Raw genomic sequence first — 14,950 nt, 5'->3', positions numbered from 1 at the left:
GGAACCCCATCCTGGGGTGATGCCTGTGCCCTCCCAAGAGAATGCCTCTCCTAGAGCTAAGACCCTGGGGGATATCGAGGTGAATGAGGAACTCAGGAGACTAGACTGATCCGAGGTGACTCTGTCCTCTTGCTACGAGAGTGCAACAGAGGGGAGTGAGACAGAGTCTAAAAAAACAAGAAAGAAACGTCTGACCAAAAAAAGATCAGCCCGACTAGTGTGCCTGTGGAAGGCAAAGCCATCTCCACCCTGGACCTCTCTAATCCTGACTCTCTTCCCCTGGATCTTTCCAACGGGTACCTCACCTTGGATGAGATCTCTGCCTCCTCTTCTTCCGGGAAGGAGGTTGAAGGTGGGGAGCCGGAGGGGCAAGAGAAGGAGCCTTTGGAAGGGCCCGCGCCTCCCTCCGATGAGGATGCAAGGTCCTCGGGAGGTGGGGCGGGTCCAGACACTGGGAATGGGAATGCCAAGGGTGGTGCGAAGGAGGAGGCGGTGGTGACTAATGAGATGGACACCATTGTCTCTCTCAAAAGAAATCGTGCCACCTTAGGGGGTAGCCCGAAGAGGGGTAAGAAGAAGAAGGGGAAGGGAAGGAAGAAGGCCGTCTAACTTAAATACTCTATATGGCGGTACTCTCTCCCTTGACGCTGGCGACCTTTAAGGTCGTCAGTATTAAATCGGATGCGGCTAGGTTTGTAGCCTTTGATTTTCTCAGCTGGGTTGAAGCTGACATTTTATTTTTGCAAGAGACCAGGCTTCCAGATTTGGCGGCTGTGTATAAAGCAAAAAAGGAGTTGAGGTGTGGTCCATCATATTGGTCTCTTGCGGCTGAGCCGTATAGCGGAGTGGCGGTTATTTTTACCGCACCAGTAGAAAGCTGACGAGTGGTTGAGTTAGAAATAGGGAGGTGCTTGATTTTAGATGTCCTCATGAAGGGTCAAGAGCTTCGCCTGATAAACATCTATGGTCCCCAAACCAGGTGGGATTGGAAGCGTCTCTTTATGAGAATCAAACCTTTCCTTTTTACGAGTCGGCAGGTGGTCTTTGGCGGGGACTTCAATACAGTCACAAGGTCCCAAGACCGGGGAGGCACCAGAAACTGGCTTATGATAGTGTATCCCTGAATAGCATAGCTAGCGAGGCTCGCCTGGTGGATGTCCACATTAGGCACACCCCAGGCCACGGTGGTTTCACTTATTATAGAGGTAGTCAGATTAGGTCTAGAATAGACAGGTTTTATTTAAAGGAGGAGGCTACTTTTTCACCTTTAGAGGTGGTAGAGGTGGAATTCTCTGATCACTGTCTAATTATGTTCTCTTTGAATGTTGCAGAACCCCCCCCAAATGGGAAGAGGCTAAATTTGGCAATGGGAAGCTAAATTCGGCCCTCTTAGAGAAAGCAGAGGTGAGACAATCCTTTAAGGACTTCCGTCAGGTAGAGTTGCTGGATCTTTGTGAAGTCAGAGTGGTGGGAGATATTCAAAGATCGGGCGTCAAAGTTCTTCCGCCAGCTCTCGAGCCTCAGGTCCCTGGACAGGTACCGCCTGTACCAGGGTCTGAGGAGGAAACTCGAGCGTCTGGTCTCGACTGGGGGTAGCCAAGAGGATATCTCCAGAGTGAAATCTTTACTCAAGAGGTGCCAGTACGATAGGCACACATCTTTGGTTTTTGAGAGGGATTTCGGGAAGTACCGCTCTCCCGACCCTTACAGAAACTGCAAGATGTCAGTAAGTAGTAAGTTGGGGGTGGGACTGGTTGATAGTACAGGATCCCTGAACAGGTCCAGATCAGGGATCCTGGAAATCGTCAGATCCTTCTACTCGTGCCTCTTGGGAAAGAAGAAACTAGATCGGGACAAGATGTCGGCTTTCCTGGCTGAAATCACCCCTGAGTCAGGAGCTCACCTCTCTTTTGACGGTTTGGTGGAAGAGATCAGTAAGGAGGAAGTTATCCTGGCGATGGAATGGTTAGCTCTGAAGAAGTCGCCAGGTCCGGAAGGCTTGACATCCGAGTTTTATAAGACCTTTAAGGACTCTTTAAGTCCCCTCTTGACTGAGGTGTTCAATGAGTGTCTATCCTCGGGCACTCTACCGAAGTCAATGAGGAGGTCAGCCCTGATCCTTCTGTCAAAGGGTAAAGATCCGAGTAGTATTGAGAACTGGCGACCCATAGCACTTCTTAATACGGACAGAAAGATTCTGGCCAAGATACTATTCAACAGGTTGGTGAAGTTTGCGCCACAACTCCTTTCGGTGGCCCAGCATTGCTCAGTTCCAGGCCGCAGCACTTTTAGTGCTGTGCTCGGTGTCCGAGAGGCAGTGGAACAGGGTAGAGCAGGTCACTGGAAGGGGTACATGCTATCCTTAGATCAGGCAAAGGCGTTTGATCGGGTGAACCACGAGTACCTCTGGTCGGTCCTTCAGAAGTATGGCCTGCCGGGGGGGGGTTTGTTGATTGGCTAAAGACCTTGTATGCGGGGGTGGAGAGTTTCCCGCTTGTGAACGGTTGGTCTGGCTGCTCTTTTGAGGTTGGGTCTGGCGTTCGTCAGGGTTGTCCTTTGAGCCCGCTTCTATACGTGTTTGCGATCGATCCCTTTCTTAGGAGGATCGTTCGTGGTCCATTGGCGGGAGTCGGGATGGATCGGGCGGCGCCGGAAGCCACTCTGAAGGCAGTTGCATACGCTGATGATGTCACCATTTTCGTGTCCTCGAGAGGGGAGGCGGAGTACGTGATGTCTGAGGTGGACCGCTACTCGGAGGCATCCGGGTCCATGATCAATCGGGATAAGTATGAGAGTCTCTGGCTGGGAGAGGGTGATCCAGTTTTCGATCTCCCGGACACCCTTCCAGGGCCCCATGGGGAGGCCTGCATCTAGCCCTGGACTATGCGGACATGGGGCGAGGGGCTAGATGTGGGTGGTGGAGGAAGAGCTGGCCTCGGACTATGCGGACATGATAAAGACATGAGGCGGAGGTCAGCCCTGGGTGAATGGGTGAAAGGTGATGGGTTAGGTAGTTGGGGACTAGGGCTTGGTTAGGCAACGTAGAATAGTCTTGTTTTGATTTGTGTATTTTTATATAAAATGGTGATGGTTAAAAAAAATATATATACAGTACAGACCAAAAGTTTGGACACACCATCTCATTCAAAGAGTTTTCTTTATTGTCATGACTATGAAAATTGTAGAGTCACACTAAAGGCATCAAAACTATGAATTAACACATGTGGAATTATATACATAACAAAAAAGTGTGAAACAACTGAAAATATGTTATATTCTAGGTTCTTCAAAGTAGCCACCTTTTGCTTTGATTACTGCTTTGCACACTCTTGGCATTCTCTTGATGAGCTTCAAGAGGTAGTCACCTGAAATGGTCTTCCAACAGTCTTGAAGGAGTTCCCAGAGATGCTTAGCACTTGTTGGCCCTCTTGCCTTCACTCTGTGGTCCAGCTCACCCCAAACCATCTCGATTGGGTTCAGGTCCGGTGACTGTGGAGGCCAGTCATCTGGCGCAGCACCCCATCACTCTCCTTCATGGTCAAATAGCCCTTACACAGCCTGGAGGTGTGTTTGGGGTCATTGTCCTGTTGAAAAATAAATGATGTTCCAACTAAACGCAAACCGGATGGAATAGCATGCCGCTGCAAGATCCTGTGGTAGCCATGCTGGTTCAGTATGCCTTCAATTTTGAATAATAATCCTCAACAGTGTCACCAGCAAAGCACCCCCACACCATCACACCTCCTCCTCCATGCTTCACGGTGGGAACCAGGCATGTAGAGTCCATCCGTTCACCTTTTCTGCGTCGCACAAAGACACGGTGGTTGGAACCAAAGATCTCAAATTTGGACTCATCAGACCAAAGCACAGATTTCCACTGGTCTAATGTCCATTCCTTGTTTTCATTAGCCCAAACAAGTCTCTTCTGCTTGTTGCCTGTCCTTAGCAGTGGTTTCCTAGCAGATATTCTACCATGAAGGCCTGATTCACACAGTCTCCTCTTAACAGTTGTTCTAGAGATGTGTCTGCTGCTAGAACTCTGTGTGGCATTGACCTGGTCTCTAATCTGAGCTGCTGTTAACCTGCGATTTCTGAGGCTGGTGACTCGGATGAACTTATCCTCCGCAGCAGAGGTGACTGTCGGTCTTCCTTTCCTGGGGCGGTCCGCATGTGAGCCAGTTTCTTTGTAGCGCTTGATGGTTTTTGTCACTGCACTTGGGGACACTTTCAAAGTTTTCCCAATTTTTCAGACTGACTGACCTTCATTTCTTAAAGTAATGATGGCCACTTGTTTTTCTTTACTTAGCTGATTTTTTCTTGCCATAATACAAATTCTAACAGTCTTCTCAGTAGGACTATCAGCTGTGTATCCACCTGACTTCTCCCAACGCAACTGATGGTCCCACCCCCATTTATAACTCAAGAAATCCCACTTATTAAACCTGACAGGGTACACCTGTGAAGTGAAAACCATTTCAGGTGACTACCTCTTGAAGCTCATCAAGAGAATGCCAAGAGTGTGCAAAGCAGTAATCAAAGCATACTGAACCAGCATGGCTACCACAGCATCTTGCAGCGGCATGCTATTCCATCCTGTTTGCGTTTAGTTGGAGCATCATTTATTTTTCAACAGAACAATGACCCCAAACACACCTCCAGGCAGTGTAAGGGCTATTTGACCATGAAGGAGAGTGATGGGGTGCTGCGCCAGATGACCTGGCCTCCACAGTCACCGGACCTGAACCCAATCGAGATGGTTTGGGGTGAGCTGGACCGCAGAGTGAAGGCAAAAGGGCCAACAAGTGCTAAGCATCTCTGGGAACTCCTTCAAGACTGTTGGAAGACCATTTCAGGTGACTACCTCTTGAAGCTCATAAAGAGAATGACAAGAGTGTGCAAAGCAGTAATCAAAGCAAAAGGTGGCTACTTTGAAGAACCTAGAATATGACATATTTTCAGTTGTTTCACACTTTTTTGTTATGTATATAATTCCACATGTGTTAATTCATAGTTTTGATGCCTTCAGTGTGAATTTACAATTTTCATAGTCATGAAAATAAAGAAAGCTCTTTGAATGAGAAGGTGTGTCCAAACTTTTGGTCTGTACTGTATATATATATATATATATATATAAAAAAAAAAAAAATATATATATATATATATATATATATATATAAAATATATATATATATATATATATATTAAAAAAATATATATTTATTTATTAGGTTAAGGCAAGGTTTGGTTTTAGTTTAGTTTGGCGAGGGTCGCCTTTATTTTACGTTGTCTTATGTTATGACGAGTAGTCTATTTTTCTGTTGTGTTTTTGTTAGGGGTTTTTACAGTCGGGTCGGCAAGGTAAGTTTCAGTTAGGGTTTTTTTTTTGTAGTTGATTTTATAGGTCTGCTAGTTGAGGTATGAGTGTGAGTGTAAGTAAGGCTGGGCCAGAGGGGTTATTGTTTAATTGTTGAATTTTAGCTTTGTTTTGTACTTTTATATAAAATAAAATAAAATAGAGTCACACTTATAATATTCTTTCTAACATAGAAAGCATATTATAGTGGATATGTACTGTGCAGCAGTGGTGGTGACTGGTGAGCAGTTCTGCAGCGATACTACAACTGACAAACGCAATTACAAAAATTATTATAACTGGTGTGATATACTAGTCGCCCCCCAAAATGACTGATTGAAGCGCAGTGTTATATACCAATATACTTTCTTTATAGTGTATTTGGGTACTGCAGCATTTGTTTGCTGTTTTGCTGCATTCCCTCTAAGACACACAGTGACAAACGATACTGGAAAAAATCATTATAACTGGTGTGATAGACCAGTCGCCCCCCAAAACAGCTGATTGAAGCTGTGCTTCTATAGAGACTTTTGTCACAGGATCATTTAAAAAATGACAGGCAAAAGAAAGGAAGCACCAGATTTGGTTGAGTGGCTCACTCAGCCTTCCACTTCTGCACCATCCTCATCCTTTCTATCTGCACCCTCTTCACTCTCTGCTGTGTCCACCCCCAAAGACACCATTACCAACACCACCACCACCATATACCCTCCGCTCGACTCCTCCTTTTCCACTGCTACAGTCTCTTCCGCTGCGCCCCCCAAGATCCCCAGAACCTATTCGACGTGCCAGGTGAGACGTTGCCATGCTGTGCTGCGTCTGTTGTACCTGGAAGCCAAGAGCCACACCGGTCCTGCACTCCTTTCAGCTTTGCATTCACAGGCAGATCAGTGACAAACCCCGCTCAATTTGACAGTTGGTAAAGTGGTGTGTGACAACGGTGCCAATCTGCTGAGCGCATTAGAACAGGGCAAAATGACACATGTGCCATGCATGGCACACGTCCTGAACTTAGTCGTGCACTGATTTGTTGCCAAATACACCAGAGTTCAGGACATCTTGCGGCAGGCCAGGAAAATCTCTGTCCATTTCAGAAGATCTTACACAGCCATTGCTCGCCTTGCTGACATTCAGCAGGGACACAACCTGCCCATCAGAAGTCTGATTTGTGACAGCCCGACGCAATGGAACTCCACCTTGTATATGCTTGATAGGCTGCTCCAGCAGAAACGTGCAGTTAATGACTACCTGTACGAACTCTGCAGCAGGACAGGTTGTGGGAGCTTGTTTTTTTTTCACTGCGCCAGTGGCTGCTTAATGCGCGACACATGCAGACTTCTGCGCTTTGTTGCCATCCATTTCTGGGTGCTTTTTGACGTATGTTTGGGGTCATTGTCCTGCTAGAAGACCCAAGATCTTGGACGCAAACCCAGCTTTCTGACACTGGGGTCTATAGTGCGACCCAAAATCCGTTGGTAATCCTCAGATTTCATGATGCCTTGCACACATTCAAGGCACCGAGTGCCAGAGGCAGCAAAACAACCCCAAATCATCAATGAACCTCCACCATATTGTACTGTACCATACTGTAGGTACTGTTTTTTTCTTTGTAGGCCTCATTCCATTTTTGGTAAACAGTAGAATGATGTGCTTTACCAAAAAGCTCTATCTTGGTCTCATCTGTTCACAAGACATTTTCCCAGATGGATTTTGGCTTACTCAAGTTCATTTTTGCAAAATGTAGTCTTGCTTTTTTATGTCTCTGTGTCAGCAGTGGGGTCCTCCTGGGTCTCCTGCCATAGCATTTAATTTAATTTAAATGTCGACGGATAGTTCGCACTGACACTGATGCTCTCTGAGCCTGCAGGACAGCTTGAATATCTTTAGAACTTGTTTGGGGCTGCTTATCCACCATCCGGACTATCCTGCGTTGACACCTTTTATAAAAAAAAATCTTCTGTCCACGCCCAGGGAGATTAGCTACAGTGCCATGGGTTGCAAACTTCTTGATAATGTTGCACACTGTGGATAAAGGCAAATCTAGATTTCTGGAGATTGACTTGTAACCTTGAGATTGTTGATATTTTTCCACAATTTTGGTTCTCAAGTCCTCAGAAGTTCTCTTCTCCTCTTTTTGTTGTCCATGCTTAGTGTGGCACACACAGACACACAATGCAAAGACTAAGTGAACATCTCTCCTTTTTATCTGCTTTCATGTGTGGTTTTTATATTGCCCACACCTGTTTCTTGCTCCAGGTGAGTTTAAAGGAGCATCACATGCTTGAAACAATCTTATTTATCCACAATTTTGAAAGGGTGCCAATTATTTTGTCCAGCCCATTTTTGGAGTTTGGCGTGACATTATGTCCAATTTGCTTTTTTTCCTCCCTTTTTTGGTTTTGTTCCAATACACACAAAGGAAATAAACATGTGTATAGCAAAACATGTGTTACAGCAATACTTTTCTGTAATAAATTCAGGGGTGCTAACATTTATGGCCATGACTGTATATAGAATAAAACACATCTTCCAAAAGAGTATAGCAATCATGTTTTTTTTTTAACTGGTCATTGCGCACCAATCATTAAGAGATATAGTAAACCAAGAAGAATGATAAGAACAAACCTGTACTGTTCTTTACTGGAAAAATTCAGCATGCATTAGAATATTTAAAAATATATTAATATATAATAAGGAACATTTTAGCATTTTCTATGCAAAACTTTCCCTATTTTTTAGCAGTTAGTTATACTGTGTACTCAGTGAGCAGGAACCTTCCTGCTTCCTTGCCACTGTATACCTCTGGCATAGGATACAGATTAAGAAGACCTCATGCACACGGCTGTTATTTTGGTCCACATCTGAGCCGCATTTTTGGCGGCTCGGATGCAGAACCATTCACTTCTATGGAGCTGCAAAAGATCCAGACAGCACTCCGTGTGCTGTCCCCATCCGTTGCTCCGTTCCGTGGTCCGCAAAAAAAAATATATCCTGTCCTATTCTTGTCCACATTTTGCAGACAAGAATAGGCAGTTATATTAATGGCTGTCCGTGCCGTTCCGCAAATTGTGGAATGCACACGGACACCATCCGTGTTTTGCGGATCCGCGGTTTGCGGACCGCAAAACACACAACGGTCGTGTGCATGAGGCCTAAAAGAGACATCTGAGCAGTGGAAAAATACTAAGCCTATCATCAGGCTTAAAAAAGCATAAAAGTCAGATGAGAATAGTGGAAGCATGTCAAGCATTTGATTCGGGCAATTTGCCAAACTTTCACAAGAAATTTGATTTGTTCTGAATAAATTTGTTACAAATCGCGCTAAATCAGGTATACCCAGGCCATTCTGCCAAATCATATTAGAAACTGGAGAAATAAAATGTTCTTTTAATGCATGTTGTGGCAGTCCAAACACATGCTTTTTAATCCCTTCTGCTAGCTGTATATTTACTGTGCGTCAGTATTACAATTCACTGTTACCATCAGGTCTAATTTATCGCTGTGGAATTAACCGTGCAGTGCTCCAAGATTCAAGTAGTGGCCCCATGGCCCCATGACAGAGTGGGGAGGGTGGAAGCAGCAGCATTGGCAGTAACAGTGACAGTAATGGCCCCATGACAGAGAGGGAATGGGTCCTACAGCAGTGGCAGTAACAAGGACAATATTGGCCCCATTACAGAACGTGGAAGGTGGGCTGCAGCAGTGGCAATAAGCTGGTGTTCACATTACTGTTTATTTTTCCGTTCTTATGATCCATCAGAAGAACAAAAAAAAAAATGAATCCTATATTTTGTATACAGGATCTTTTTTTTTTTTCCTGTTCTTCTGATGGATCAGAAAAATGGAAAAATAAACAGTAATGTCAACATGGACAAACAGGGACAATGGTGTCCCCATAACAGAGTGAGGGTGGGGCCCAACAGCACTGGCAGTAACAGGGACAATAGTGGCCCCATAGCAAAGTGTTGATGGGGCCAACAGCAGGGGTAGTAACAGGGACAATAATGGCCCCATAATAAAGGGGGGATGGGAGCCAACAGCAGTGGTAGTAACAGGGACAATAATGGCCCCATAATAGAGTGGGGATGGGGTCCAACTGCAGTGGTAGTAACAGGGAAAATAATAGCCCCATAATAGAGCGGGGATGGGGGCCAACAGCAGTGGCAGTAACAAGATGCACGTGGAGCTATATTAGACCACCCTTTAAGGCCTCTTGCTCACGAGCATCTTTTTCCCGTTTAAGTTCCGTTTTTTGCGTTCAATATATGGACCGTATACGGAACCATTCATTTCAATGGATCCGCAAAAAAAAAAAAAAATGGAAGGTACTCCGTATGCTTTCCGTTTAAGTATTTCCGTTTTTCCGTTCCGTTCAAAGATAGAACATGTCCTATTATTGTTCAGATAACGGACAAGGATAGTACTGTTCTATCGGGGGCCAGCTGTTCCGTTCTGCAAAAAACGGAATGCACACGGACGACATCCATATTTTTTGCAGATCAGTTTTTTGCGGACTGCAAAATACTGAAAAAGCCATACGGTTGTGTGCAAGAGGCCTAATGCTGAGTCTGACGCACAGTAAGTCTATGTATAAAATAACATGTCACTGCAGTTGAACAAGATTACACTCAACCTGCAGTCTCCCTATGCTCTCACTACAGTCTAAAAAACTCTCCCTACGATCTTCCTGCACTCTATCCAATATTCTTTTTTAAATAATTTTCAGCAACCTAGAGCATGACCACTTGCCATGTCTCTCCCTACGCTCAACTCACAGGCTTTTATAGGGCTGTGACATCACAGGAGCTCTGCTGACTGGCTGGCTGCACAGCATTATGGGTGACCTTGCGTTCTTGGGCTTCTTACTTTTACTTTGTAACATGTGCAGCCGCCATTTTAGAAAAAAAATGATTTGTTACCACGAAGTGTGAGGAAATTGGGATTTGTGATTAATAAAATTTTTCCTAAACTTCGGATTAAATTCCACTTTGGATCCTTTGATTTGCTCAACACTAGTTGCATTCAATACAAACATATCAATGCACATGATTATACATCTTGCAATGCTAACTAACCATACTACTGATTCCACATTAAGTTAGAGGAACGCTTAAAAATGCTGCATGTCCTTCAGTTCTTGGAAAAAGATGGATGCTGTGCGCTGGGTTGATGATGTCATCAGCGTAATAGGGGATAAAGACTGTGCATGTCACATGGGATATACAAGATAATAAATGCTAGCTAGGTAGAGACTTTTTGCACAAATGGCCACTAGATGGAGCTTTATAAAGCAACATGAACACTAGCACAGTATACAGTATATGTGTACTCATACATATAACTTGCTGAAGGCATGACAACTGTTACTTGCCAATTGTATGTGGTTCGCTCCATGCACTCCACTCCTGATAGTTTGAGCAATCTTGCCATTTTGCCCCCATGGTTACACTAAGTTTTTCATTCTGATGGAATTTAGCAGTTTTATAGACATATTCATTAGTCTCCTCAATGTCAATTCCCTGAAATGCAAGTATGCAAAAAGTAAAGTTATTTGTAATTTTAGATGGAGCAATGATATACAGCAATAATTAGAGATGAGCGAATTTAGAAAAATTTCAATTCGGCTGATTCGCCGAATAAAAAATAATAATTGCTTTGTGACTAATTACTTTGTCATGAAGTGCATATTTTTTTTTAAGTAGCGGGTGCAATGACAGGGAGCTGTGATAGCACCACCCACCTTCATTGTACCCCTCAGATGCCGCATTTATACATGATTGCGGCATCTGAGTGTAAAAACTGTGTGAAATTAACATTAAAAAAAAATTAAACAAACTTACCGCCTCCATTTGCTCTCGACGGGCCGGCCGCCGCCATCTTTCTTGAAGGTCTGGAGCGAAATCTCAAGTGGCACGAGATTACTTCATCACTCCGGCCAGCGTGTTGACGCAATACGTCACCACGCACGGGATTTTGGCCGAGATATTCAATCAAGATGGCGGCTGGCGGCCCGTCGCGAGCAAATGGAGGAGGTAAGTATGAACTTTCTTGTTTTTTACACTATTTCAGGTTAAATCGATTTGCTAACACGACGCACAAGTAAATTCGACTTGGAGGCGAACCGATTTATCCTGAAATTCAGATTGAATTTCACTTTGTGGGATTTGATTCGCTCATCTCTAGTAATATTGTTACACAATGTATTGCAGTGACATTCTCAACAAGCTGCATCTCCCATGGAAATATGTACAGTAACATCTGCAGTAGATCTCTATATGAGCGGCGGAGGTGCCATACAGATACTTCAGCAACGGGACTCTCCTGTTTCATGCTTTGACCGTTGCTTAGAAATTTCCACCGAAGAGGTGGCTAATTTGTTAGAACATTTTCCAGAAACAAAAACAGTGCACTACAGAAATTTAGCATTTTGGAGATAGAACTTAATCTAGGGATTATTACTCTCTTAGATCGGAAAAAAAAAATATTGAATTAAAAGTTTTCAGCTTTTTTGTGTATATAGCGCCTCTGCAAACTTTTGTGCCTCTACATTTACAGACTTGAAAAGTGTGCTGTATGATTCTGCAGTTTTACATTACTTTTTTCCTAATGTATCTGTAGACATTCCTCTATAATTTAGCAAGAAGAGGGGGAGAACTGGCATGTAAAAATCTAACTACATTTGGCAACACATAGGTCTGCATAGGAGCAATCATTTATTTCTTTCTAATATTAGAGATTCATTAATTTTACAAATAAAGTATACAATGCATTAGAATATAGAGCAGTACAGAAATTCTTAGAAATATTAGATTATTACTTTGAAATATTAGTTAAATGGGAAATAGTTACCCCTTTGTGTTTGATTCTAATACTGTACATGAAGCAGGTTTCTTCAATTTTGTCATGCGTCTCTGGCTTTTGCCATTTAATTTCAAGTTCATCTGAATTATATGTTAACGTTATGTTTCTTGGAGGATCTAAAATGACTGAAATTAAATTTGATTCAGTAAGTCACAAATTTTAATTCATAGTAAAGAAGTTACAAAAATGTAGGAAATAAAAGGATGTTGAATTGGTGATAGTCCCACAAAGCATAGCAATAAGATGATTTGTAATACTATAAATAAAACAGATTTGTTGAAACTATTGAAATGTTATAAAAATGAAAAAAACTCTAATTTCACATTTTCATTTGTAAGCAGTTAGAAAAGTTTTCCAGCAGCCTTAATGAAAGTTAACATTAGACCTTATCACTCAATTAAAAACAGGATGCACACATGTTCCTACTGCACGTTTCCTGGTCACTAGCCTAGTGAGTGTTTTTCTTTTGCACCCAGCTTTCCAAAGGACATATTTTTTAGCTACCAGATCTTGAGCTGATTCCTTTGCATTTTTGTTTACATGTATATTAATCCCTTAAAGTGACTCTCCGGATCTATAAAAAAAATCTAATTAACTGTGGAACAACAGGGCACTTATCTGGTGCTTTCCTTTCTATCTTTTCAGATAGGGCTCCTCTTCTGCCATCCAAGATGGCAGCGCTGCTTCTCAGACTCTGCATTTGGTAGCCCGAGATGCTTCTTACTGTCTTTGGATTGGCCAGTCCTACTCTTGTGAATACTGCTGGCAAGTTTGAAGGCCAGACTAAACAAGCATGAAGTCTCTTGGACTACAAGATGCACAATGTGCATCAGGAAGTCTGAGAAGCAGCACAGCAAATCTTGTATGGGAGAAGAGAAGGCCAGAAATTGGGGGATCTGCAGCTGAGGAGATAAAAAAGCTGTCACCTTGTAAGAGTTGTCTTTCATCCCCAGTTAATGTAATGTCTTATTCTTAAACAAGGGAGTCCCTTTAATGGCTTGCCTTTCTTGGGCAATAATGGGCATCTGTCAGCAGATTTTTATCTATGAAAATGGCTGACCTGTTGCATGTGCACTTGGAAGCTGAAGGCATCTGTGTTGATCCTATGTTCATACAGTACAGACCAAAAGTTTGGACACGCCTTCTCATTCAAAGAGTTTTCTTTATTGTCATGACTATGAAAATTGTAGATTCGCACTGAAGGCATCAAAACTATGAATTAAGATCTCAAATTTGGACTCATCAGACCAAAGCACAGATTTCTACTGGTCTAATGTCCATTCCTTGTGTTCTTTAGCTCAAATAAGTCTCTTCTGTTTGTTTCCTGTCCTTAGCAGTGGTTTACTAGCAGATATTCTACCATGAAGGCCTGATTCACATAGTCTCCTCTTAACAGTTGTTCTAGAGATGTGTCTGCTGCTAGAACTCTGTGTGGCATTGACCTGGTCTCTTATCTGAGCTGCTGTTAACCTGCGATTTCTGAGGCCGGTGACTTGGATGAACTTATCCTCCGCAGCAGAGGTGACTCTTGGTCTTCCTTTCCCGGGGCGGTCTGCATGTGAGCCAGTTTCTTTGTAGCGCTTGATGGTTTTTGTGACTGCACTTGGGGACACTTTCAAAGTTTTCCCAATTTTTCAGACTGACTGACCATTTCTTAAAGTAATGATGGCCACTCATTTTTCTTTACTTAGCTGCTTTTTTCTTGCCATAATACAAATTCTAACAGTCTATTCAGTAGGACTATCAGCTGTGTATCCACCTGACTTATCCACAACGCAACTGATGGTCCCAACCCTGTTTATAAGGCAAGAAATCCCACTTATTAAACCTGACAGGGCACACCTGTGAAGTGAAAACCATTTCAGGTGACTACCTCTTGAAGCTCATAAAGAGAATGCCAAGAGTGTGCAAAACAGTAATCAAAGCAAAAGGTGGCTACTTTGAAGAACCTAGAATATGACATATTTTCAGTTGTTTCACACTTTTTTGTTATGTATATAATTCCACATGTGTTAAGTCATAGTTTTGATGCCTTCAGTGTGAATCTACAATTTTCATAGTCATAACATTAAGAAAACTCTTTGAATGAGGAGGTGTGTCCAAACTTTTGGTCTGTACTGTATGTGCTGGCATATTTCAGAAAAATTGTGTTTAAATGATGAGCAAAAGGATAACAATGTTTTGAACTTTTGACTCAGGCTCCATATCTCTCCATCCACTACAGCTTTAAACGTGAGACTACTAACATTTTATAGACAATCATCTTGACTGTCTCATACGCACATACTTTGGACTTGTCTTGGAGTATAATTGACATGTTAATTTATATTCTGTGGATCAACGTTATTAAGCAGATGTGGATCCACTCTGTCACTTAAACAGATGTTACTTGGTGCTACTCCTAGTGGTGTCATCTAAGTGTATTCTTTAGTTTTCACACTTTAACACCTAAACAGGTATCTGGACTTTTCTGCTGTGGAACCACCAGGTCACTACCTCTTGGAGTAGTTTCCTTTCAAGTGAATGTTCATCCATGGGTTCAAGATCATGCAAAATCTAGTCAGGGACAGGCCAATGTCAGGCCAGACAAAGTTGGTGCAATCCGATAAACAGTCCAAGGTAAGGGCAGGCATCTCAGCGTCACACCGGAGATGAGACAGAGGCCAAGTCGGGCAGCAAAGGGTCAAATCCAGGAAACATGCTGATATTAGTATATGGACAGATGAACGTAGAAAT

The 14,950-nt window shown here is 43.0% G+C and overlaps 1 protein-coding gene across 1 annotated transcript in view; it reads right to left on the bottom strand.

Moving 5' to 3' along the window:
• LOC122930545 (granulocyte-macrophage colony-stimulating factor receptor subunit alpha-like) overlaps positions 1 to 14,950 on the bottom strand; it is a 129,585-nt gene that overhangs the window by 26,522 nt on the left and 88,113 nt on the right. The window contains exons 7-8 of the mRNA XM_044284015.1: positions 12,203 to 12,339; positions 10,725 to 10,872 (exon numbers count right to left, since the gene is read on the bottom strand). Coding sequence (XP_044139950.1) covers positions 10,725 to 10,872; positions 12,203 to 12,339 — 285 coding nt within the window. The remainder of the gene's footprint in view (positions 1 to 10,724; positions 10,873 to 12,202; positions 12,340 to 14,950) is intronic.

This window comes from Bufo gargarizans, chromosome 3, assembly GCF_014858855.1.
Source record: "Bufo gargarizans isolate SCDJY-AF-19 chromosome 3, ASM1485885v1, whole genome shotgun sequence".
Classification (NCBI taxonomy): Eukaryota; Metazoa; Chordata; class Amphibia; order Anura; family Bufonidae; genus Bufo; species Bufo gargarizans.
Note: the sequence above shows the minus strand (reverse complement) of the source record. Positions and strands in the feature narration are given on the sequence as shown.